The sequence below is a fragment of the Natrix helvetica genome (assembly GCF_964273705.1).
Source record: "Natrix helvetica genome assembly, chromosome: 15".
Lineage (NCBI taxonomy): Eukaryota > Metazoa > Chordata > Lepidosauria > Squamata > Natricidae > Natrix > Natrix helvetica.
The window spans coordinates 939,210-965,598 of NC_138565.1; the positions used below are offsets into that span (position 1 = coordinate 939,210).

General features: G+C 47.2%; 2 protein-coding genes across 3 annotated transcripts in view; one reads left to right on the forward strand and one right to left on the reverse strand.

Moving 5' to 3' along the window:
- Positions 1-13,048, forward strand: part of CRAT (carnitine O-acetyltransferase) — a 17,751-nt gene extending 4,703 nt beyond the window's left edge. For both annotated transcript variants that reach the window (XM_081967540.1, XM_081967539.1), the window contains exons 3-14: positions 235-353; positions 2,439-2,492; positions 2,958-3,123; positions 4,403-4,577; positions 5,066-5,244; positions 5,961-6,061; positions 6,300-6,419; positions 6,993-7,115; positions 8,338-8,473; positions 8,795-8,857; positions 9,262-9,399; positions 9,952-13,048. In XM_081967540.1, coding sequence (XP_081823666.1) covers positions 235-353; positions 2,439-2,492; positions 2,958-3,123; positions 4,403-4,577; positions 5,066-5,244; positions 5,961-6,061; positions 6,300-6,419; positions 6,993-7,115; positions 8,338-8,473; positions 8,795-8,857; positions 9,262-9,399; positions 9,952-10,167 — 1,590 coding nt within the window. In that variant the 3' untranslated portion in view covers positions 10,168-13,048. The remainder of the gene's footprint in view (positions 1-234; positions 354-2,438; positions 2,493-2,957; positions 3,124-4,402; positions 4,578-5,065; positions 5,245-5,960; positions 6,062-6,299; positions 6,420-6,992; positions 7,116-8,337; positions 8,474-8,794; positions 8,858-9,261; positions 9,400-9,951) is intronic.
- A 1,563-nt stretch (positions 13,049-14,611) lies between these two features.
- Positions 14,612-26,389, reverse strand: DOLPP1 (dolichyldiphosphatase 1). The gene is made up of 8 exons (XM_081967439.1): positions 26,157-26,389; positions 20,208-20,308; positions 19,392-19,476; positions 18,737-18,836; positions 18,199-18,297; positions 17,230-17,358; positions 15,970-16,059; positions 14,612-15,271 (listed from the first exon to the last, which is right to left on the reverse strand). The coding sequence occupies exons 1-8, from the start codon at positions 26,230-26,232 to the stop codon at positions 15,235-15,237; spliced, it is 717 nt and encodes a 238-aa protein (XP_081823565.1). The 5' UTR covers positions 26,233-26,389; the 3' UTR covers positions 14,612-15,234.

Below are 26,389 nucleotides of genomic sequence, written 5' to 3' on the forward strand. Positions count from 1 at the left end.
TGTGGGTATGGAGGCAGGATCTTGAACTTTCAACTGGGTGGAGAAAACCGGGAAGCTTTCAGATTCGGGTTAATGTCCCAGATGTGCCAGCATGGCTCTCTTAATAAATTGGAACTTTGAGGAATCTTTTGCCTCGGACTCTCATTTAATTGTGGATGTTATTTGGAAGCCTGGCAGTTCTTATCAATCCGTTGGCAACTGCCACTCATGGCATGCTCTCTTTTCTCAACCGAGCTTTCAGACTGGTGGCTGAAAACAGCGTACCTGGAGTATCGGCTGCCTGTGGTCATCCATTCCAGTCCTGGCGTGGTGCTGCCCAAGCAGGATTTTCTGGACCGCCAAGGTCAACTCAGGTAAGCTTCCTTAAAGCCTTGTGATTGAGCCTCGTTGCTGTAAAAGGCCCATCTGAAGAAGTGAACGTTTTAGCTTTCAAACAGGGCTGAGATAAGGTTACAGGACAAGATAGATGAATAAAAAATGTTTATTATGATCACTGCTGACTAGTAAACTAGTCACTCATACATAAGAAATGTACAGGGGTACGTACTGTACCTAAACGTACTCACTCCCAAATGATATTTGTTTTTATTCTATCTTTTGGGGTTTCTTTTGGATAGTTTGTTGTTCTGTTGTGGTTTTTCTAGTTGTGATCTTCTTTGGATCCCCGTGTGTTTTGTCAACCCTTCTGGAAGGAAAGCAACATCGTCGCAGGTTGCATTTTGGTTTTTTTTTAAGATATCGAGGTTATTTTTTCCTTTCCTATACATTCACAAATATACATTCTTGTAAATACTATTAACGTTTATCCATTAACGATTGACTTTTATCACCCTCTTCTTACAAATATAGAAAACACAGTTGGGGTCACTTTCTTGTCACCCCGTAGCTCTTCTCTTTTTTTCGTAACAGCCCTACTCCTTCCATCTTCTCATTCTCCTTTCTCTGCCTTCTCCTCTCCTTCTTCCCTTCCCTTTTTCCCCACTCCTCCTCTCTTCTCCTCCTTGCAGGGGGCATTTGGGACGCCGCTATTTTTGCCAGTCCTCTAATCGCTGCTAGTATTTTTAGCGTTCCTCTGTCAGGGCTGCCCTGATTGAGAACATGGGGGGGCGGCGGATATTTGATCTTTGCAGTGTTGGGGGGGGTCACCTTTCTCTCACTAGCCCACCGGGCCCCCTTTCACCTTTCCTCCACTTCTGGCCTGCATTTAAAAATACCAGCCAATGCAAGGAAAGAGCAAATGGTGAGTACATCAAAAAGGCATTTTCCTTCTCCTGCAGTGCCCTTCCTTTCCCCAGCTGGCCTGGCTCAATTTTGCAGATGGACCCCACGTCTAGCTAGGGCCTCAGGCAGCAGGGGGCTGCTTGGGCATGGCTGGAAAAAACGTGGGGCGTTTTTGCAAACAGACAGGCATTTTTCGGGGGCGAAAGACGGTCAGTGCTTGAGCAATTGAGTGTGCATCAGTGTGCGGGATATTTGGATCCAGTAAAAAGGTAAAACATTAAGTTCCTCTCACACTTATGTGCCAGTCGTTCCCAACTCTAGGGGGCGGTGCTCATCTCTGTTCCAAAGTCGAAGAGCCAGTGCTGTCCGTGGTCATGTCTCCATGGTCATGTAGCTGACATGACTCAATGCCGAAGACGCACGGAACGCTGCTCCCTTCCCACCAAAGGTGGTCCCTATTTTTCTACCTGCATTTTTCACGTGCTTTCGAACTGCTAGGTTGGCAGAAAGTGGGACAAGTCACGGGAGCTCACTCTGTTACGCGGCGCTAGGGATTCGAACTGCCGACCTTTCTGATCGACAAGCCTAGCCTCTTATCCCCTGAGCCACCTTTTGCATCCGGTAGGAATGGATAAAGTCTTAATTCACAAGCTGGAATCCTGCCTACATGACGAAAAACATTACATTGCTTGGAATAGTTCCTCTGTTGCAAAAAAATATCTTTAACTTGGATCCTTGGGGAGAGGGTGGGAGAAATCTTGTAGTCCAAAGTACCAAAACTGTTTAAATAAGAGAATAACAGAGTTGGAAGGGACCCGGGAGGTCTTCTAGTCCCCATCCCCTTGGTCAAGCAGGAAGTTCCTTACAATTCTGGAAACAATTCCAATCTTTTCTTGAGAACCTCCAGTGTTCAAGCACTCACAACTTCCGGAGGCAACCTGTTCCAAAATTTTGGGAAACCGTTATCATAATGATGATGGTCATAATATTTACAATGGCAGCTTCATCCTTCGAATGCTTGACCCCCTTGACCTCTGCAAAGATTTGAGCCAAAGAGCCCCTTGTTCCATTTGGCAGAAGGTTCCAGGCCGTCCGGGCAGCTGACCTTGGGAGCTTCCTCCACCCCAGTCTGAAGCCAGAATCCTCCCTGGTTTCTGCTAAGCCCCCTCCCCTCCTACCTCCCCCCCCCTCACCTGTTTTCTCGGGACTCTTTTCAGGTTTGCGGCCAAGATGATTGAGGGGGCTCTGGACTTCAAGACGATGATTGACAAGTGAGTTGGGACGCCTTTTTTCGATCTCCGGGGGGGGGGGGGGTTAAGGGTCCTTGAATGTGTCAGAGTTCAGCCCTTCTCTCCCTCTCTGTTTGTCCGTCCATCTCTTTTACTTTTACTGGAGTTCCTTGGGGTATGAAACGCCAACGGAAATAATGGTCAGAGAGGAAATGGGGAAAGGGCAAAATGAAAAGAAAGAAAAGCGGGTTTGCGGAATCCGGCAAGGCTGAAAGTATCTCTTTCCCCTTCTTGTGATACCTGAGGATGGGTTTTCCGGTTTAATCACAAAATCAAAGTTTCCTCTTTGACGCTTTTCCCCCGGTGGCTGACCCTCTGTGGCTGCCCCAAAACTTTTCAAAAGCCGTTTCCAAATTCCAGATTTTTGGAGCTTTAACCATATCGCCAGCCACATCTCACTAGACACCTAGTTTTCCACTGCTCTCTCTTTCCACCTTTTTCCTCCAGCGAAACTCTACCTGTGGAATATCTCGGTGGGAAGCCTCTCTGCATGAATCAGTACTACCAGATCCTCTCGTCCTGCCGCATCCCGGGTCCCAAACACGACTCGGTGGTGAACTACGCCAAGGGGAAGAAATCTCCCACTCATATCACCGTGGTTCACAATTTTCAGGTAGGCAGGTATATGGGAGATTCCACTCTATACCCTACAATGAGCCTCTCTGCATTTGCAGAGCGGCAGAGGTGTAGAGGACTTGGCTCACATCCTATTGGACTGTTGCGTGTAGAAGGGGGTGAGAGGCAGGGACCTTGCTCCATAGACCAAACGAATCGCCCATTGGGATCCCCCCATCAAAACAACTTCCTTTATGTGCGGCCAGAACCAGGAAATAACATTTAACACTGCACAGGACTTCAACAAAAATGGTTCGGTTGAGATCTGCGTACGTGGGACCGATTGGGGTAGATTGCAGGGGGGGGGGATGGGACACCGAAATGTAATTTTATCATATTTTTCTCTATATCCTAAAGTATTGCGTTCTATTCCAATTCCATTTTCAATTGTATTTTATTCCAATTCCATTTTATCAAATTTTAGTAATAATTTGTTTCTGAAACTTTCCTCCTTGACATGACCCCAAGGGCTAATCAATAAAGACTCCCTGTTGTAGGCAGGCAGGTGGTTCTTTGAACTTGGTTGTTGGTTGTTGCAGACGTTTTGTGACCCATCTAGGTAACATCATCAGTCGTGGGGTGTGTGACTCGCTCCCTGTTTATACAGAGTAACTCTGAGCTGAGTGGTTTGCACGCAGATTTCTCATGACCCAACTAGGTAACATCAGCTACGTTCATCCTTCATTCTTTTATTCCTTTTCATTCTTTTATTCTTTCACCAGTCAGATGTTCCTTTACCCGACTGGGAAACAACATCAGTGTCAGGGCGTGTAGGGTTTGTTTCCTGCTTATATAAGATTAACCATGGTTTCAACTGGGAAACTGAGCATCCTAGATCAAGCCTAAGACCCAAAATGCTAGAGAATTCCTTAGACGAATCAACCATCAACGGGCACATAGAATGAATCACACCTACACTCCATTCAAATGAAAAGCCAAAAGAAAACTCCACTTTGCCAGCAGTCAATACCCAGATGAGCAGGATTAACACCAGACCGATACTCAAGCAGTGAACAAACTATCAAGAAAAACAACAACAACACTCCCACCAATACTGACAGGGCAAGCCACCTGCATAAAAACAGAGAGCAAACACCGCTCTCTGCTAGCACTGATGATGTTACCCAGTTGGGTCATGAAACGACTGCAAGGAAACACTGGATTTCTGTACCATTCTTCACCTGCTTCCTTAAATAAAATCAGAGGCAAATAAGTTGCGTATTTATTTGCCATGTAAATTTAATAGATAACAATTTGCCGCTTCTCCTTTTTTCCAGTTCTTTCAGCTGGATGTTTACAGGAGCGATGGGAGCCCGCTGACCACCGACCAGATTTTTATTCAGCTGGAAAAGATTTGGAATACGTCCCTTCAAACCAACAAGGAGCCCATCGGGATTTTAACAAGCAATCATCGCAACAGTTGGGCCAAAGCCTACAACAACCTCATCAAAGGTCGACACCCGTCCCTTACCCCCAGGGAGGCCCCACATGGGTTACCGTCCATTGCTTGTCATGAATGATTGAGGGAACATGGTATGTCTACTCTAATGAAAAGAAGGACCAGGGGAGACATGATAGCAGCTTTCTAATATTGGAGGGGCCGCCCCAAAGAAGAGGGAGTCAACTTATTCTCCAAAGATCCAGAAGGCAGGACAAGAAGCAATGGGTGGAAACTAATCAAGGAGAGAAGCAACTTAGAATTAAGGAGAAATTTCCTGACAGTTAGAACAATTAATCAGTGGAATAGAAGTTGCCTCCAGAAGTTCTGAATGCTCCAACACTGGACGTTTTTAAGAAGATATTAGATAGCCATTGATCCAGAATGGTATAAAGTCTTCCTCTTGAGCAAGGGTTGGACTAGAAGACCTCTGACGTCCCTTTGAACACTTGTCATTCTGTAGTCGGTGTGTGTGTTGATGGAGCGTTTCCTTCCTTTCTAGACAAAACCAACAAGGAGTCCGTGCGCACGATTGAAAAGAGCATTTTCACCGTCTGCTTGGACGCCCCAATTCCCCGGGTCTCAGACGACGTCTATAAGAGCCGGGTGGCTGCCCAGATGTTGCACGGAGGAGGAAGTCGATGGAATAGTGGAAACCGCTGGTTTGACAAAACCCTGCAGGTAACTTGGTGTGGAGCAGGCCTTCCCCCACCTTGTCTCCGTCGCGAGGCTTCTGACACAGGGGAGGGTGGAGTTTCCTGACCACAATGCCAACCTTCCTCAGAGTGTGTCCCTTTTCCAGCTGTTTCAAGGTTGCGTTGACAGTTGGGGTGTCAGTCAAGCTTCCACCCAATTCTAGGAAGCCAGAATTCTGTAGATTTCAGTGCGATGGCTTTTTAATGCTAGCCTTGGAGGAAAACGCAGGAGGCTTTTCCGATCTTCGTTTCTAAGTGGGCGCATCAAGTCTAATCTAACAAAGAGAAGGACCAGGGGAGGCACGAGAGCAGTCTTCCAATATCTCAGGGGATGCCCCAAAGAAGAGGGAGTCAAGCTGTTCTCCAAAGCCCCTGAGGGCAGAACAAGAAGCAACGGGTGGAAACTAATCAAGGGCAGAAGCAACTTAGAAATTTCCTGACAGTTAGAATAATCAATCAGTGGAACAGCTTGCCACTGGAAGTTGTGGGTGCTCCAACGTTGGAGGCTTTTAAGAAGAGATTGACAGCCGTTTCTCTGGAATGGTGTAAGGCCTCCTGTTGGAGCAGGGGTGGTTGGACTAGAAGACCTCCAGGGTCCCTTATAGTCCTAGGATTTTAAGAGTAAAATGTCAGGAAGGAAAGGAAACTCAGCAACAGAGCCAACACACCCAGGGCCAATTTCACCTGGGTTTTTCCTTGCAGTTCATTGTGGCGGAAGACGGATCCTGCGGGTTGGTGTACGAACACGCGCCGTCCGAGGGCCCCCCCATTGTGGCTCTGTTGGATCATATTGTGGAATACACGTAAGTGTCCTGACTTGGGGGCCCCCAAACAGCACAAAACAGATTCCTGGTCCCGACAAAACCCCTTTTATTAAACAAATGTGGACTCCTCTCCTTCAGCCAAGGCCTGGCAAACAGTCTGTTCAACACATGTTTCTAATTAAAAAATCAGGGGAGCCCTGATTTTCTCTCTTTAAAAAGAGATAAATCCCATGTTTTTTTTCCTGTGCTTCAACTATGTCCTCTCTGCTTTTGGTAGAAAGAAGCCAGAGCTGGTAAGGTCTCCCATGGTGCCGTTACCGATGCCAAAGAAACTACGGTTTAATATCACCCCGGAAATCAAGAACGATATTGAACACGCCAAACAGAACCTTAACATGTGAGTAAGCTTCATCAAATCAGTCCAAAGTCAGTACAGTGTTATGCCCAAAAGTCATATTTTCTTGTTGGATTTCAGGCCTGCCACACTTTCTTCTGTGGGAAAATGGGAAGGGGGATTCTATGGAACTGTGATATGTAGCCATAACAACATTCTTTTAGAAACTCAAGGTCATCTTTGTACGTCACTTGGCTGGAACTGGATGGGAGGACTCTGTCTTCATGGCAGTGGAAGATTGGACCATGCGCTGGACTTGTGGGTGTTGGGGCAAGATCTTGATCTTTCAATTGGGTGGGGAAAACTGGAAGCTTTCAGATTCGGGTTAATGTCCCAGATGTGCCCACATGACATCTCTAATAAAGTGGAACTTTGAGGAAACTCAAGCCTCGGAGTTTTACTTCGTTGGGGGTGTTTTTTGGAACATACAGGTAACTCCTCAACTTACAACCATGCATCTAGTCAGCATTCGAAGTTTGAAGTTCTGGTTTCGATGGTTGTAAGTTGAAGGTTACTTGTAAAGGATCCTTAAAGGAGGATCCCTTGTCTGATCCATTTCCCGTCCTTTTTCTGCAGCATGGTGCAAGATCTGGATATCAAAGTGACCGTATTCCATCAGTTTGGGAAAAATTTCCCCAAGTCGGAGAAAATCAGTCCAGATGCTTTCATTCAAATCGCTTTGCAGTTGGCTTATTACAGGTAAACGGGGAGCCTGGGTGGGCTCTTCTTCATTCTTCTGGTGGGTTTTAATTGTTTGGGGATAAAGGTTTCTTCTCCTTCCTCTTCCTCCCCCTCTTCCTCCTCCCATCTGCTGGGAAACTGCTGGATTTCTGTAAGAACCAATCCAGGTCTAATCCATCATAGCTTCTTACATACTTAACCAACTGCCCAAGGAAACCCACCAATCTCCGAGAAGAAGCAAAGAAGCAGGGGTGAAATCCAGCAGGTTCTGGAGAACTTGTAGCGGAAACTTTGAGTAGTTCGGAGAATCGGTAAATACCACCTCTGGCTGGCCCCCAGAGTGGGGAGGGAATGGGGATTTTGCAATATTCTTCCCCTGCCACGCCCACCAAGCCACGCCCACAGAACCGGTAGTAAAAAAAAATTGAATTTCACCACTTCAAAGAAGTCTTGGATTAAGACAAAGATATGGTTGGAAAAGATGATAAAACCACATATTTAGCTCAAACCAGAAATATTTTTTGTTGGGGGTATTATCTGAAACTTATAAGAAACAGAATACATATTTAATTATTCATATTATAACCGCAGCTAGAATTGTATTTGCACAATATTGGAAAAGTGAAGAGATTCCTACTGGTGATTAGAAAAATATTAGAATGTGCAGAAATGAATAGACTAACATTGGCAATTAAGGAGAAAGAACCATCTGATTATGATATGATAGGGGAGGTGTTTTACTAATGGCTAGAGAACAAAAAAGGAAATTTGAGATAAAAGAATAGAAAATGTATTATGACAGAGATAAGAATAAAATGATAACTGTTAGCATTAGTATGATGAAAATAATTATAATGAATGTTATTATTGCACATATATTAGAAGATATGTCAAGAAGGAAATGAAGATATTTATAAGGTTAAACTGTATAATGTATTATAATTTATGGAAGAATGTCGCACAGAAATATTTGTGTCCAGGCGACACACTGCTTAAGGAAAGATGGAATGTATGTATTTTAAAATTGAAAAAGAAAAAAACTTTTATAAACAAAGGAAATCCATTAATCTCCCAGCAGAAGTTTTCAGAGGTTGCTCTCAAGGCCAAGAGCTCTTCATTCCCCATATACTTTCGTGGATTGCTTCTTTCCCTTTTTGGATACCAGTTTTAATTTAGGATCGGGGAGCCCCTGCATCTCCTATCACCCATCTTTGCTTCCTTCTCTTGTCGTGTTTTTTAGGATGTATGGGGAGCTTTGCTCCACTTATGAAAGTGCCTCGCTTCGGATGTTTCGTCTTGGACGGACGGACACCATTCGCTCGGCCTCCATGGATGTGCTGAAGTTTGTACAGTCCATGGGTGCTGAAAACATCCAGGTAGGCCACTCGGAACCCGTTTTTTCTCCATGACCATCATCATCTTTTAATGGCCGAATCTGCTGCCAGCTCCGCTGGCCACTGGCACTGGCCACAACAAAAGCAAAAGTGTTCTTTAACCAAATTTATCGAACGGGGAAAAGGTAGAGAGGAGTCCCGTGCTAACCATCCATTGACACACTGGAGAAATAGCTGTTTTCCAGAGAAAGGAAAACAATTGGAAGATGTCCTGTACTTGTAATATTTTGCAAATGTCCGCCATCTTCCTAAGTCTCTTAGAAGCGCCTGATGGTTTCTGTTTTGCAACTGTTTCTTCCTTAGGGTCAGGAGAAGGCAGAATTGTTGAGAAGAGCCACCCAAGCACATCGAAGCTATACTGACATGGTGGGTGATATTATTTTACATTATAAATTAGAATTACTAATACCAAATATTTCAGAGTATAAGACGCTCCGAAGTATAAGATGCACCTAGCTTTTGAGGAGGAAAAGAAGAAGAAAAATCTGCCTCTGCCTCCCAGCAATTTGCTTCCTTGCAGCAAGCAGCAAGCAGCCTGTTTCAGTTTCAGCACAGCCTGATTAGCACAAGCAGCTGATTGCCGGTTGGATCGGCCTCCTGACCATCAGCTGTTTCAGGCTGCAGGGATTGCCATAGCCCAGTGATGGCTAACATTTTCCCATCGCATGCCAAAAGCAGGGATAGCACAGGGTGTGTGTGTGTGTTGCACTGGCGTGCCCACACCCGTGCTGCTGTTTTTCTCTGCATGTTTTTCTCTCTCTTTACCGTAGGCCATTAGAGGAAACGCAATTGATCGTCACCTTTTGGGCCTGAAGCTGCAAGCAATTGAGGATCTGGTGAGCATTCCCGAACTCTTCATGGACACCGCCTACGCCGTGGCCATGCACTTCAACCTCTCCACCAGCCAGGTGAGCGGATGGGGGTCTTAGGAGCTACTTCTTTCCCCAATGATTTATTGGGTGACTTTCACTGCCTCCAAGCCCCCTCTCTCGTGTTATATTTCTCCCGAGGGTTTTTGTTGTGGTGGTGGAGGAGGAGGAGGAGGGATGTCCAGAACAATTTGCAGAGTCTTCCACTTATGACCATAATAGAGCTTGCCCCTCCGGGTTTAAGTGGCAATGGTCATAAATGGGGTCCTCAGTTTGAGTGGGTGGGAGAAAAGCCGGAATGGGGGAAGGACCCCCCGTTTAAATCCACCCATCCATCCATGTTTAATTTATTTTGTATCCTGCCTTTATTATTTTTACAAATAACTTTAGGCCGCAAACATACCTAACGCAACACAAATTCCTCCTATTTTCCCACTACAACAACCCTGTAGGTTGGACTGAGAGAGAGAGGGATTGACCCAAAGTCACCTAGCTGGCTTTCATGCCTAAGGCAGGACTAGAACTCACCGTCTCCCGGTTTCTAGCCCGGTGCCTTAACCACTAGGCCAAAGTGTCCTCTCCTCCCTGCAGGTGCCTGCCAAGACAGACTGTGTGATGTGTTTCGGCCCGGTGGTGCCGGACGGTTACGGCGTTTGCTACAACCCCATGGAGGATCACATCAACATTGCCATCTCGGCCCTCAACAGCTGCAGCGAAACCAATGCCGCTCGGATGGCCCATTATCTGAAGCAAGCCTTGCTGGACATGCAGCTCTTGCTCCAGTCCAACCCCAGGTCCAAGCTCTAAGAGGGGCAGCCGGGCAGAGGCGGACGGCCTGTTCGGATCACTGGCCTCTGGGTGGGCTTCATCCACACCCTGGACTGCCCGCTCCCTCCCTCCCTCCCCCCACGGACGGACGGCTTTTCCTGGTTGCGCCAAGTGAGCGGGATGGAAATGAACTCCCATCACCCAAGAGCGGAGATCCCTGCTGCCCCGCCCGTCTTCCTCTCCCTGCTGCCCTTCCGTCTGTTCGTATCAGTCTGTGCCTTAGAGAGGTTTTGCTGGGGGAATGGGGAGGGGGGCTTCTGAATCGAGGGGAACCCGGACCTTCCTTGGTTGGAGGCTGGGTAGAAAGAGGAGGTCTTGGCTCAAAGCCGCCTCAGAAAGTTGGTCCGGGATTTTGCACAATGTTGTTTGTTCTCTGTGAATATTGAAGTCTGTTGCACAGCATCCATCAAGCAGGGTGGTTTTCATGGTGCAGCCGTTTTATTGTTTGATGCTAAAGATCGCTTCTCCTCCTTTTTCCTATTCCTTCTTTCCCCTTCTCCATCATTCCTATTTGTCCTCCTCCTTTCTTCTCCATCTCCTTCTTCATCATCACCTCATCTCCTTGTCCACCTCTTCCTTCTCTATCTCCTACCACTTCTCCACCATCTCTTCCTCCTCCCCATCTCGTCTTCTTCCTTCTCCATCTCCTTCCCCTTATCTTCCATCTCCTCCTTTTCCTCCATCACCTCCTCCTCTTCCATTTTGCCTTGTTGTTGAGTTGCTCACAGTCCTTTTCATCCACAATGCACTTTTGGCCTCCTCCTACAAGTCCTAGTAAACCTATCCACCTGGCTGGGTTACCTGGACCAATGGCCGATTCTTGGATCTTACACAATTGGCTCCGAGCATTGTCCTGCTCGAGTTGACATTGAGGAGTATTTGAAAACGCCAACATTTCCTAGGATTTTCTGTGCCAATAGATGTTATTTCATTAAATGATAAGCCTTTTTAAAAAATGTATTTGTTGGGAGATTAGCTCTACATTTCTACCAGGTTTTTTTTTAGCTTCCTTCGCTGGTTTCTGGCTACCATTCTAGATATTTATTTTAAGTCACCCACGTTAGCCCCCAGGAAACAGATTTTTATAGATATCTGCACATTTTTGTACACCAGCATCTATCTGTCCACACAACCTCCTTAATGACGAGAAAGATTTTTAGCAGCTACAATTTGCAGCCAAGGATAGGGGATCTTGACTGACCTTTCCTTCCACATTGGTTTAATTTGGCGGATTGTGTGAACCTGGAAAGCTGGTTATTTCAAAAAGCCGGTTAAACTGGTAGCATGAATGCAACCATTTGATATAGCAAGAAAAATGTGCATTTCAGGATGTGGAGTAAGACCCACAGTTGCGGCATGGCTAAAAACCAATTTTGCGGTTCATTACAATAAAATTTGTGCCCACATTTTGAATAAAATGTTTTATGTTTCTAGAATGGAGAGAAACCAAGAAATAGCTCTTTCTTTTTCTTTCCCTTTCTTTCTCTTTCCCTTTCTTCCTTTCCTTTTTTTCACCTTCCATTTCTCTCGTCTTTCCTTTTCCTTTTTCTCTTTCCTGCTGTTCTACCACCAGAGCTCCGTGGCTAACATGTTGTTGGAGAATTCATAGTGCCAAATTAGATTTGGGTGATGACTCCCTTCCAGAAATTCTCCCCATAGGTGGCATTTGCCATCACGCTCATGAGATCTGGTGACTTGATGAAAGCGCTTAAAACGGAAACCCTTTTGTCACAGAAGTGCCTTATACTGCCCGCTCCTAGGGATAAAACATAGTGATTTACAAGTTATTATCTTGTAAGTTGATATTTCAGCTTTAAAGTTTTTTAACAGTTGTGCTGTACATTTAAATGCAAATGTGGTGGGTAACTTTACAAATAGCTTTTAGAGCTGTTTCCCAACCACAGCATCTTTTAAGATAGGTGGACTTCAACTCCCAGAATTCACTAGGCAGCACGGCTGGGGAATTCTGGAAGTTGAAGTCCGCATTTTCAAGTTGTCACGGTTGAGAAACACTGGCTTAGGACGTTCTACAGCTATTTTAAAAGCTATTTCAAAACACTGCTTAAGAATGTTTTTTTTTATATAATAAATAAATAAAACTAGCGAGAGTTAAGAGACAGGCCGCGGACAGTCCACATTTCAAACCACGCATGGCCCCAGCACCTTCGTTCGTGCCACATTCGTACAACACGCAAACCTTGCCAAGTTCAACCTCAATTCGAGTATTTACAACTGTTCCTGTTGTGTGAATTCAACCTGTTGGGTTCCTCTTTTTTTGACTCTCAGTTTGCAAGCACAGATGGTGGGCTAATTCGTTTATTAAATAAATATGGGAATTCCCAGGAGTCCCAAATATCGCACTAGCTGAGAATTAAAAAAGAAAAAAAAACCCTCCCAAAATATCTATGTTGAGTTGGTCAACAGGTCTTAAGGTTCTTAAAACAGCCAAAATGTTGCCTATCCGAACAGATATTTTTGCACTGTTTAAGGGAGTATTGCCGGATCCTTGCTGTTGGCTTTTGTGGCACTTCGGCCCCTGTGCTTGTGTGATTGGAGGGTAAATTGTATTACACAGATTGTTTTGTGTAAGTTGCCTTGCTCTGAGACGCAGAGGCCTTGAGCTGTATATAAATATCAACATATCCCAATTAAAGGACGAGAAAAGAACCCCGTTTAAAGGCCTTTCTTTCCTGGGGGAAACGTAGAAGCAGTCCTTGACTTGCGACCACAATTGAGGCTCGAATTTCTGTGGTTCAGCGAGACATTTGCTAAGTGAGTTGTGTCCCGTTTTACGACCTTTCTTGCCAGGGTTGTTAATCGAATCAGAATAAACAAGTGAACTGATAAAATTCGTAAGCTGGTTGTTAAGCGAATCTTGCTCCCCGCCCCCTCCCCCTTAACTTTGCTTGTCAGACGGTCGCAAAAAGGGATCACATAACCCAGGGACATAGCAACAGTCGTAAGTATGAACCAGTTGCCAAGCGTCTGAATTTTGATCACGGTTGTGGGAAGGCAGCAAAGGTTGTAATTGAAAAATGCTTGGCAGTCCCCCCCCCCCCCGGTGCCATTGCAACTTTGAACGGTCACTAAATGGACTGTTGCAAGTCAAGGACTGGTTGTACTGTTCATGTCTTCTCTTGCTGGAAAAAAAAAAGTCATTTGTGCTAAATGGGAAAAAAAGAGTTCTGTAAATAGATGGAAACTAATGAAGGAGAGAAGCAACCTAGAACTAAGAAGAAAGTTCCCGACAGTGAGAACAATGAATCAGTGGAACAACTTGCCTCCAGAGGTTGTGCATTTCTCCAACACGGGGAGTTTTAAAGAAGAGATTGGACAGTTCATTTGTCTGGAATGGCAAATGGTTTCCTACCTGAGCAGGGGGTTGGACTAGAAGACCTCCAAGGTCCCTCCCAACTCTACTATTGTATTGTATTATTCCTATTCTATTCTATACGTTTGCAACTCAGCCGCAGCCGCACTGCTATTAACCCCCTCAAGGGGAGCCTAACTCTTGACCAACTCTGGGCATCTGTGCTTAATGTAGCTGAGATGCCCCCTCCTGGTTTATAACAGCCGGCGACTCAATCTCCCCAATCAAGGCTTGCCACGGCGTCCACCCTGCCTCGTCAGCTGGAGGAAGCAAGACTTTCCCAAACAGAACGCGACCATAAAAACAGGTTTATTGAGTAATTAAAATTTTTGAAGGTGTGGTGGAGGGAATCTTTTATAAACCAGCCCCCACCCCTTCCCTCCTAATTCCCTTGAACTACAAGCCCCATCGCTCACCACCGAATGCGGGGAGGTTTCCATTTCTGGGCCCTTCCTAAAAAAAACAGCAGAGCCGATTTTGGGATGAAAAATCTGGATGGGGGAGTGGAAAGAAAGGAGTTCCAGTCATGGGGGGGGGGAGGGAGGGGGAATCCTCCCCTTGGCACTCAGGAGCCACAAACGTGGTTAAGTCATCTCAGTACCAGGATGTGATTTAACACTCCTCCCCCCCCCCAAAAAAAATAGCATGGTAGGTATTTTTTTTGCTGCTGTATTGATCACACATGCAGATCCATTAATTAAGGGTCTTGGGTTGCTTTAGTGAAGAGTGTAGGAAAAGCATTTGCGTTCGAAGCAATCTGCAGGCAGCTTAAGCCAAGAGGTTTCCAACCATGGCGACTTTTAAGACCCATGGACTTCAACTCCCAGAATCCCCAGGCCGGCTTTGGCTTTTGCTGACTGGGGGATTCTGTGAATTAAAGTCCACAAATCTTAAACGTCATAAAAGGGTGGATTACGCCCTGGCTTCGACCGTGCAGAATCCCCTCTTTCTCTTAACCTTCATTAACTTTGCCCCCACCCCACCCCCGGTGGCAGTGAGCTGGCCGTTTCTCTACCCCTCCCCCCGAACCTCCTCCCCCCCCCCGCTGTTCCCCTTTGCCTAACTGAACCACCCATGATTATATAAATAGTGCGTGGATTGCATGCTGCAAATTGCTTTTTTTTTTTTTCCTTTTCTGTCCTTTTGTTAAAAAAAAAGGAAGGAAGTTCAATAGAAAAGTCACAGAGCTGTATCGGGCGTGTGTCCCGTCCCCCCCCCCAAGGCGTTCGTCGTCCCCCTCCCGGCCCCAACTTAAATATTCACAGGTACAACCGGCCGACTGGGGTGTCCGAATGCAAGCTCGGCTGAAGTGGATGGACTAGGCCCAACGGCCCGCTTCGGCCTTCCTCCCCTCCCCCATCCAATTTAGCAGTGCTTGTGGGTCCCCCCCCTCCCCCAAAGAATTTACATCCCGGGGTCGCAGCCGGTCTTAACGCTGTGCGCCAGCCATATATAAATGGTTTCCGGCTCGTGGACGCACTCGGCATGCAGCAGGGTTGCTCCAGCGCGTTGGAAAAGGCCTCTGGGGTCTCCGGTGGTGGTCCCTGCCCGATCACGTTGTCGATCCGCCTGGTAAAAGCCGCCTTGCTACGTCCTCAAAAAGATCTGGGCAGGTGTCTCCGTTCCAGCCTGCCGGGATACAGAACTGCCTAGTCCGATGCCGGAGACTTCGGCATTCATTGTAGCTTCGTGCCCAGTTTACGCTGCCGGTTCCTTCAAGGAAAGGGAGAATGGTCAGCGGTGCAAGTTTCTACTAATGAAAAGCTTAGCGACCTCGTAGGGGGCTATGTTGTGGCCCACCAGCGGACGGCAGAGCTGCCAGCCGAGTCGGACTGTGAGGAGTCTGGGGAAGGCTCAGACAAGGGCTCTGCTTTGGAGGCAGAGATGGGGCCGAGGCCGTCTGGCAGTGATCAGCTGCCTACGGAGGTAGACAGCCATGAGGCAGAGGAACAGCTGGAGCCTGTTCCCAGGGTGCGCATGCGCAGAGCTGCCAAAAGAAAAGAAGAGCTAAGAAATCTTGGGAGGAAAGCCACAGGTGGACAGTGATTGGCCCCTCCCATAGGACATAAAAGAGGAGCGAAAGGGGAGGGGGCTTTTGCAGGAAACAATTCATTCGATCGGTCGTTAGATTAGTTTCCAGAGTGTGAAGATCTGTCCGTGAATCCCAGAGACTCTGTGCCCAGTCTTTTCTTGCATTGCACCTCATTGGGAAAATATTTACCTGGCAGCTTTCCAAGGTAGATAAGGTCTGTATTCATAAATATTCCTTTGAAAGGCTGTTTGCCAGGCCTTGGCTGAAGGTGAAGGAGAGGAATCCAAATTCGTTTGATAAAAGGGGTTTTGTTGGGACCAGGACTCCGCTTTGTGCTTTTTGGGGAAGCCGAGGTCAGAACAGGCTAACAGTTGCTTACCTGGCTTCTGCTCTGCTGATCGCGTATTCGAACCATAAGACGTTGGGGATGAGGCTGGTGTCTCGGATTAGGAAAAACTCAGATAACGGCCTTTCAGACGGAAAGGAGAGACAGGAAGTTTGGGCAGGGAAGAAAGGTAGAAAGAAAAAGGGAAGTAAAGTTAGCCAAAATATAGCCAGATCCTTTCAACGTCTTCCACTGAATCAGCACATCAGGACTAGGATTCAGGCTATTGTGGGGCGGCTTCATTGTGCCTTGTAATTCGAGGGCTCGAAAGAAACGACGCATCAAAATCACCTTCACAGGAATTGCTCGATTTCGCAAATGACTTTGCTGGTCGGGAAAGTTACACATGTACACACACACCAGTTGCCGAGTGCCCAAATCCTGATCACACGACAATGGGGGGCACTGCAACGAGTGTGGAAAATGATCCTAAGTCACTTTTTTTCCCCCAGTGCCACTATACCATTGGCCACTGAACAAATGGTTGTAAGTCGAGAACTACCCATTTCTGGCTCCTTTCTGATTTCAGCAAATTCCAGACAGGGTATTTCCAGACAAAACGGATCTGCTTTGGGGACAGATTCTGATAATACCACCTCAAACTGCCTCCCCTTCGAAGGATTCCCTCTGGAAAATGCCGAACTGGGAATGATGTTGATCCAGGAGGAGGTTTGGCATGATCCAGGCAGGAAAAAAATATGTTCTGGGATATTCCACCATTCTCTCTGGAATGCCCCATTCCTGAGTCAAATGCCGTATTTTTCGGAGTATAAGATGCACCAAGATTTTGAAGAGGAAAATTTTTAAAAAAAGTTTTTGCACTCTGCAGACCTCCCAAAAACAGCCCCTTTTTCACGAAAAAGGGCCCATTTTTCTTTTTTTGTTTTTAAAAGAGCACAAATAGCCTTTAGGAGGTTTGTAGAGTGGTCCTGGGGGCTGGGGCTGGGGGCAAAATTGAGCAAAAAACGGCCCGTTTTTTTGCTCATTTCTGCCCTCCCCAGCCCCCAGGAGCTCTCCGAAAGCCTCCTAAAGACTATTCAAGGCCATTTTAGTGAAGGGGGCGGGGTTTCAGGAGGCCAAAAATGCCATATTCAGTGTATAAGACGCACCCAGATTCTCAGCCTCTTCTTTGAGGGAAAAAGGTGCGTCTCATACTCTGAAAAATATGGTAACTTTGCACATCCCCACCATCTACAAAGAGAGGCATTTTTTTAAAGTTTAGAAGGACTACGGAGCAGGGAAAGATGGGCTTACCATGCAGCTATCCTCGGGAACAAGGGTGTTAGGATTTCCTGGGTGAAGAGAAACCAAAGAGCAGCCATGAAGCTTCCTACAAAACCTCCGTAGACAACTTGACTCCAGGTGTGATACAGCAAGTAAACCCTACAGAGAAAAATAAAAAAGTTAGCAAGAAGGAAGCGAGCGAGGGTGCCATTTAGCTCTTTGTCCCTAAACTCGCTATAAACAGCAGTTCTTCCAACCTTGGCAACTTTAAGATTGTGTGGCCTTCATTGCTGGATGGGTGTTGTGGCCCACGAGTGGCCAGTGGAGCTGGCAGCAGATTCGGACAGTGAGGAGGTTGGGGAGGAACCTGGACCAGTCCTGGAGTCTGGGGAAGGCTCTGGTGAGGGCTCTGTGTCGGAGGCAGAGAGGGGACCAGGGCCGTCTGACAGTTATCAGCTGCCTTCAGAGTCAGACATCAGTGAGGCAGAGGAACAGCTGGAGCCTGTTCCCAGGGTGCGCATGCACAGAGCGGCCAGACGAAGGGAAGAGCTAAAGAAGAGGGGTTGACTTGGGAGTAAGGCCACAGGGGGATGATGAAGGGCCCCTCCCAGAGGGAATAAAAGAGGACGGAAGGGGAGTGGAATTTGCAGGAGACAATTAGTTCACTTCATTGGTTTGTGACTCTCCGTGGCCCCTTGCCAAGTTCTGCAGAGATCAGCCTGGCAGATCTCCAAGCCAGATAAGGTCTGTGACTATAAATCCTCCCTTGAAAGACTTTGCTGGGTGTGAATGAGCAGAATGCACAGTCAATTAAGAAAAGGGTTTTTTGTCGGGACCAGGAGTTTGCTTCATGCTCTTGGGAAGCCTCGGTCAGAATAGCTGGGGAATTCTGGGAGTTGAAATCCAAACATGTTGTAAAGTTTTCAAGGTTGTGATAGACGACTGACTCACAGCCATCTGGGAACAGGAATGCAGCATCACAACACACAACCAACATACCTGCTGCATGAGACTAGACAAGCCAAGGTTAAAAGGCAGACGGACAACACGTGTCTCCACAGCAAGTCCAGGAACCTGGCATTGTTGGTTTGGTGCATCCTAGGAGAGATTAAACAAGCCTCTCAATCAGCAACCAGGAAACCAACATCTCAGTTCTGAGAAGTGGAAGCCCAAAGCTGGCTGGGGAATTCTGGGAGTTGAAGTCCACTATCAGACACTGCAACAGCCGTAAGTGCAAGGACCAAGCTATAAGTCGCTTTTTTCGGTGGTGGTGTAACTTCAAATTGTCGTTAAACGAAGGTTGTAACTTGAGGACTACCTGAAAATGTCTAAAACCTTGGCTATCCATGTGTCCCACCAAGAGAGAAAATGCTGGATTATCTGTTCCTGTTATCAAGAACGGTAAACCGAATCAAAAGGAAATATGTTTTTTTCCCTTCTCGTTATTAATAAGGGGGGTCTTCTTTTGCACGCCTGCATCAAGACACAGAATAAAACAAAACCTTTCCACTCCCGGGATTGACCGAGCTCTACTCACCTTAAATAAAGGAAGAGGAAAGAATAGACGGAGAAAAACCATATAAATTGGGAGTGGCTGGAAGGCATGGCGTACTTCGAGTGGACAGACGGGTGGGCTTCTGCAGAGGGCAAAAGGAAGCACGGGGGTTAAGCAAGCAGTAGAAACTTTGTGTGATGTCCCACCACATTTGCTCTCAGTTTGACATCGTTGTGGCTTCTAGGAGACACCGTACCATATAGACTCCTAGGGCTGGAAGGGGCCTTGGAGGTCTTCTAGTCCAACCCCCTGTTCGAGCAGGGGATCCTATACCACTTGGGACAAACGGTTGTCCAATCTCTTCTTAAAGACTTCCAGTGTTGGGGCATCCACAACTTCTGAATGCAAGCTATTCCACTGGTTAATTGTTCTCACTGCCAGGTTGCTTCTCTCCTTGATTAGTTTCCACCCATTGCTTCTTGTCCAGGTGCTTTGGAAAATAGCTTGACTCCCTCTTCTTTGGGGCAGCCCCTGGGAAACTGCTATCATGTCTCCCCTAGTCCTCCAGCCCCCTAATCACCTTTGCTGCTCTTCTCTGTACTCTTTCTAGAGTCTCCACATCTTTTTCCTAGGGAGGTGACCAGCAGACCACGAGACCACAACAACCTTACTGGCATCCACCTGAGTGGTACTCTACCTGGGCAAGGCCTCTGTTCCTGGATAATGTTCTTGATTAACCAGTTTACACCTTCGTTGAAGCACAGTCCACCTAAGAAAGAGATCTACGAAAGAGGAGAGAGAGCTTTAAAACCAGACTAACCATTTGCTTCCTAACTTAACAACTGTGGCAAGAAAGGTCGTAAAATGGGACAAATTTAACTTAACAGCTGTCTCGCTTAGCAAAAGAAATTTTGGGCTCAATTATGGTCGTAAGTCAAGGACCACCTGTAGATTGTAACAGTTTCGGTTTTTGGAAGAACTCCATGCAAAGGAAGGCCAGGGGCAGCGAAAGAAGAGGCAACTGGGATTGTTGTGTATATAATCATATCCACCCCTCTAATAGAGGGACGTGGCAGTGGCTCAGTGGCTAAAGACGCTGAGCTTGCCGATCAGAAAGGTGATTGGCAGTTCGGCGTTTCGAATCCCTAGCGCCGCATAACGGAGTGAGCTCCCGTGACTTGTCCCAGCTTCTGCCAACCGAGCAGTTCGAAAGCACGTAAAGAAATGCAAGTGGAAAAACAGGGACCACCTTTGGTGGGAAGGGAACAGCGTTCTGTGCGCCTTCGGCGTTGAGTCATGCTGGCCACATGACCATGGAGACGTCTTTGGACAGCGCTGGCTCTTGGGCTTTGAAACGGGGATGAGCACCGCCCCCTAGAGTCGGGAACGATTGGCACATATGTGCGAGGGGAACCTTTCCCTTTAACTTACCCCTCTAATAGCCCTGTTGGTTTATACAGATCGCTATGGGGGAACCGTGCTGTAGATCTTGAGAGAAACCAAGAAGACTTACCGTGTGTAGCTCTCTCTTGAAGACGATGAGGGTGAGGAAGCCCACGATGATGAAGATGGGACTCAGGCTAAGGTAGGCGAGAAGATGGCCAGTGAAGTCACCTGGGAGGGAGACAGAGAGATCAAAGTGTGTAGGAAAGAATTTGCACCCCTCTGGAAGGGCTGCTGAGCCTCAAAGCTTTTCCCAGACTCGTCGATTTATAGAAAATAATATTTGTAGCTCAAGGTGGAACTGTGGGGTCCTTGATGCTCTCTGAGCTTGGTGGTTTCCTTGCAGGCATTTCATGGCCCAACTAGGTAACACCCTCAGTGCTACAAGGGAGCTAACTTCTAACCAGTGCGATCTTCCAGCACGGATGACGGGTCATGAAATGCCTGCAGGAAAACAACCCCAGAGAGCACCAAGGCTCCCACAGACCTCTTCTCCATAAACCCCTCCCTCTTCGAGCACTGAATTTCTGCTGCTAAGTGACCCAAGCCCCTTTTCTCAGCACCGCCGTAATGCTCAGCGGTCTCTAAACGGGACAGTTGTAAACCGGGAACTACCTGTGCTTGCATTCTCTTGAGAAAAACCAACAGAAAGGCAAAGAGTTCAAGACCCACACCCTTCCCTTCTCCGATCAGGCACCAGCTTCTACCAAGTTTCTAAGATTCCAGAGTCCCACTTTTATTCCCCACGCTTCAATTGTGGAACGCAAACCCATGCCCAGATTTAAAAAAGAAAACATGTTAATAATAGCATCTTTCCTTTATGCATGGGAAGATTTAGAGAGAGACGACAGGCAGCTTCCCCCTAAAACCAGACTAAGAAGTGAGGTTTGCCACAGGAGCTTCGCCTAAGACGACACGAAGGCTGTCAAGGGAATGGAAACCAAACCACATCCTCCTCCCGGCCACCACCGTTTCCTCTCTGATGGGAGCTTGTGGCAGATGCTTTGGCTGTGAGAAAGTTCAGCCTTTCAGAGGGCCAGCTCAGTGGCAGTCCTCGACCTACAATCCGTTCGTTTAAGGACTTTTCCAAGTTACAACAGCAAGTGACTTAGGACCGTTTTTTCATACTTCACACTTGTCAGAAGGTCACAAAAGGGGATCAGGTGACCCCAGGACACTGCGACCGTCGTAAATATGAGTCAGTTGCCAAGCCTCTGAATTTGGATCACGTGAGCCTGGGAATGCTGAAACAGTTGCAAGTGTGAGACGTGGTCTCTTTTTTCCAGTGCCACTGTAACCTTGTGCGGTCACTAAACCAACTTTTTGCAATAAGAAAACCCTTTTTGTCACGTATTTTAAAACTAAAATCAGGTTAAGAAATTAAAATTAAAGAAATGAGATTGGTGGCTTTATACTACATGGATTGCAGAGTATTTCCCCATCGCAGCTGGACTTCAGAGAATGGGATGAAATAAAGAATTGCTTTGGAGTGATTTACGAAGCCTGCTGGGTGAATTACCGTCCACCTCGCTTTAATTCTAGAAAAATAATTATGATGCAGCCACAGGGCAGCTTCCTTTAAGATATAGAGGGATAGATAATAGAAAGAAAGAAAAAGAAAGAAGAAAGAAAGAAAGAAAGAAAGAAAGAAAGAAAGAGATGGATGGATGGATAGATAGATAAACAAGACAGACAGATATACAGATAGAGATATATAGATATGGTTCCATGTGAAGGTTATGAAGTGCTCCTGAATAGCCAACAGCTCGTCAATCTGGCAAGCAAGATTTCAGCTTGCGGGGAGCAGACGAACAGAAACAGACGGTCCAACTTGTATGTTTCCACCCTCCAAACAAAACTCCTTGCAACAGCTGCCCAGGGAATGACTGCGTTTCCATCTGCTCAGCTAACCCAGCTAATGAGGCACCCTGAAAGGTAACCCAATTAGCAGCTCCCAAACTTTTGGGGAACGGGTTCCGTGGAGAGAGGTTTTTCCACGGATCGGACAGGGGGCGTTTCGCATGCTGCCTGCCTCCCAAGGATGATGGTTAACCTAAAGGTAAAGGTTCCCCTCGCGCATCTCTGCTAGTTGTTCCCGATTCTAGGGGACGGTGCTCCTCTCCCTTTCAAAGCCGAAGAGCCAGCACTGTCCGAAGACGTCTCCGTGGTCATGTGGCCGGCATGACTCAACACCAAAAGTGCACGGAACGCTGTTCCCTTCCCACCAAAGGTGGCTCCTATTTTTCTACTTGCACTTTTTACGTGCTTTAGAACTGCTAGGTTGGCAGAAGCCGGGACAAGTTACAGGAGCTCATTCCGTTAGGCGGCACTAGGGATTCGAACCACCAACATTTCTGATCGACAAGCTCAGCAGCCCCTGAGCCACAGCTGTCCCTAGTGGGTTATTAAATGTCTGCAAGAAAATGGCTAGGCTTAGAGAGCAGCGAATCACCCCACAGTCCTCCTCCTCCTCCTCCTCTCCACAAACCCACCCTCTTCTAGCCCTGATGATGTTACCTGTTTGGGTCATGAAACGTCTGCACAAAAACCACCAAGCTCAGAGAGCACCAAGAACGCACAGTCCTCCTCCTCCTCATCTCTGCAAACCCCACTCCCCAGTAGCCCTGATGATGTTACCTAGCTGGGTCATGAAATGTCTGTAACAAAACCACCAAGCTCAGAGAGGGAGACAGGGACAAAACTGCTTGTTTTAAGCCAAGCTAGACAAGGTCTGTAGAACGGCTGCATCCTCCCTGCGAGGCCCTTAAAAACTCCATCTCTACATCAAGCTCAAAACGAGGTTACTTCAGACACACACAGCCAGGGACTCCACCCAGCTTGCAGGCATTAAGTGACCCAGCATCATTCAGGAAAGAGGAGCGGAGGCAGCTAAATACCAGAGGGGATAAATAATACATGAGCTTTATGGCTACAATCTGCCTATCTTCTACAGGACTGAGTGCCTAGGAAGGAAAAAAACAACCCAAAGGATGCCAAAACGTGGGCTCTGCTCGGAAACTCCACACCCCGTTACGAAAAACCCTTCTTCTCTGACGCAAGGGGCTGATTTGGGAAGCTGTCTGGGGAAAATAAATGCACTCTGCGCTGCCTCAGGGACTATTCCTGTTGTGGTCGCCCCGGAAGGGAGACCCAAAAACAGATCAGTTCGACCCTATTTATGCCTCAGATTGTCCTCGACTTTCAACCAGAATTGAGGCCAAAATGTCTGCTGCTGAGCGAGGCGGCTGTTAAATGAGCTTTACTCCATTTTATGACCTTTCTCGCCACGGCTGTTAAGCTGCAGGCGTTGAGTGACACGGTTGTTAAGCGAACCTGGATTTCCCCCATTGACTTGACTTGTCGGGAGGTTACAAAAGGGGATCACGGGACTCTGCGGCCGTCATAAATCTGAGTCAGTTGGCAAGAGTCGAACAGCCACTAAAGGAATGGCTGTAAGTCGAGAACTACGTGGGGCAGGGTTGACATCACTCGGGTAGTTGCTGACATGTTGCTCCCAATAAATAACTGGATTTCTTTTGAAACTTGGCTTGAGGCTCATGAGTTAATGAGGGCATCCCTCAGAACCCTGAAACCTGTATTATATTTTAAAGTCATTCTGTTTCCATCCATCTCTGGTTGTGTTTTACATATATATATATATACCATCCTACTGACTTCTCCAAAAGGGCTAATTTCTCAAGGAAGGGGAGATATATTTTTGGCTTAGTTTACTTGAGGGAACAAAACTTCAGTTATATAAAGAAGGTTGCAAGCGATGCGAGTTCCCCCTACCCCTCTCTTCTGCCGCTTTGCTCACAATCTGACCTCCTCTCGAATAAAGCTTAAAGCTCAATTGGAAAAAAAACAAAACCTGGGAGGCTGGCTGTCTTGCAACCCCCGTGCACTCCAGCTTTCAGACTTTGCTCTGCTACTGATAAGATAAAGCACGAAGCCGGTAGCAGAAACAAACCTGAATCCAACATCGCGACACCAAATACGGATTAATGAAGGCACGGAAACCGTCAGGAATTCCCAAGAGAGAGAGAAGACAAGCGTGCTTTGTGGTGGGCACAGTGAGAGGAATGCCAGGGCTAATCCCACCTGTGTAAAATATGCCAGGTTGGGCAACAGTTTAGAAGTCAATTTCCACTTATGCGTGAAAGATGATCAGAACAAGCTCCTGGCTTACACTGATAAACCTATCACTGGTAAGTCTATCAGTGAGCCCAACCTTGGTTTACTCAAGTGATTTGATTCCAAGTATCTATGGAGAGTCTCAAATCATCCAGATCAACACTCAAAGAGCCATTTGGACCCATTTCCCCACAAACACCGGGAGCCACAAACCTTCCCGCGCCTGACTATTTGCTGAGCAGAGACAGAGCTAGCGCATGTAGTTGACTTAAACGTCTGGCTTTCTTCTGAAACTTTTCTTGGCTTTACCCACAGTTGGCCTACCAGGGGTCAAAAAGCTCAATAGGTCGCGTGCCGGCAGATATCACACATTGGCGGTTGTGGCGCCTATTCTGAGCGAGAGGGAGCCGCAGCAGAGGGGTGAAAGAGCCACAGATTGCTGATCCCTGATCCAGATCACGGTTCTCCCGAAAATGCTTTCCCAAAAGGCTCATTGGATTTTCTTGGGTTTTTTTCCTTGAAAAATTTTGCTTCTCATCCAAAATGCAGCATATTTTCAAGGAAAACTCCAAGGACGCTTAGTTGCCTTTTGGAAAAACACTTTTGAGGTATTAATGGTACCATGGAAGTGTAAACTGAGCAGGCTACTTTGCGGCCCAAGGTGTTGAATCGATTGGGCCATTCTTGTCTTGAGCAAAGAGTATTAAAGAAAAAGGAGGATTCCAATGAATTTGGCATTGTTTCTATTACCTGGACTTTTAACAGGCTTAAATAAACACACAACCAAACAAACCAGGGTCATTTTTCAAACTTTGCCAGTTTGGTTGCTTAAGGAGCTTGGGTTGGGTTGAGGAATCAGGCCTGTCTTAGCACTAAATATCCATTTCTTAGCACTTTGTAGGGAGCCGGCTGGACATGACAGCCCAGAATACCCGTGCTCCTATATGATCGGGCTTGATAAATCGACGCTTACAGCTTGAAAATAAATGAGTAGTTACTATCGACCTTTCCTCTCCCCTTCTCTCCATCAGTCTAACTCCTTAGCATCAGAGTGTTTTTCAAGTGGGGAGGGGGAGTAGAATATCTGAACTCCTCGCCCGCACACACTGGCCAAGCCCAGACCCAAGGGGCAGTTGGAACAGAGTTCTTTTCAGGTGGGGAGGGGGAGTAGAACGTCTAACTCCTGAGCATCAGAGTGTGTTAATAATACTATAAGAAATATTAACGATCTGATGGTCATTTCGAAAAATCCTTTCTAAGCAAGCACCTAGAAGCCAAGAGGAACATAGGTGCCAAATTTCAAGTTTGCAGATTTTATGGATCTGGAGATTTGGTGATGATGCATAAGTGCTATTTCGCTTTTATAGATAAATAAAGGTTGTAGTGCAAAGAAGCCGCTCCTTGCTTGGGAACTGGCAAAGCTCTCTCCAGGACAAAAGGGAGGTCTCCACCATGCCAATCCCTGGCTGGGGAGCCATGCACCATCAATTGCAAAGTGTGCAAAACTGGGTGATTTGTCCGGGGGGGGGGCACAGCCCTGACTCAAGCAAGCGCCCCATCCGCACAACTGATAGGAGGAGAGGCGGCTTGCAAAAGACCCGGGAAGCAGTTGCAATGGAGGGGGGGGGGGGGAGAGAAGAAAAGCACCCTCGCCGCAATTTCCAGGCTGTGTACTATCAAGGCAAAGCCCAGGAGGCACCGCGCATGTGCAATACGGCAGCCAGCGGCTCCCTATCTGCTAGCAGCAGCGTCGCCGCCCCAATGCGCATGCGCCCTCGTCCGCTGCTCATCAGCGGATCACTATTTGGCAGCTCCTGCCTCACGTCCCCTCAGGCCCGGCTGAAGTTAAAAGGCTCCCGCGCGAAGAAGAAAGCGCGCTTTTTACCTGCCGGGTACTCGACGTGCGTGAGAGACACCGAATTCCAAGGAACGGGGACCGAGCACTCTCCGACTGCGGCCATCTTACCCGGATACCGGGCCGGCCGGCCACAGCCAATCGGCCGGCACACACAGGGCGGGGCGGCCAATGGGCGTGCCTGCTTGGCCCACTCGGCCAATTGGGGAGCTCTCCAGGTGAGGGCCTCCAACCAATCCTCGAATACTACCACACCCCCGCGG

Coding starts and splice junctions, on each gene's coding strand:
- DOLPP1 (XM_081967439.1), bottom strand. CDS start 26,232: ATGGCCGCAGTCGGAGAGTGCTCGGTCCCCGTTCCTTGGAATTCGGTG. Junction 19,477..20,207: donor TCAAGAGAGAGCTACACACG/GTAAGTCTTCTT, acceptor CCTCTTTCGTAG/ATCTCTTTCTTAGGTGGACT. Junction 16,060..17,229: donor TTCCCGAGGATAGCTGCATG/GTAAGCCCATCT, acceptor TCCGTCTGAAAG/GCCGTTATCTGAGTTTTTCC.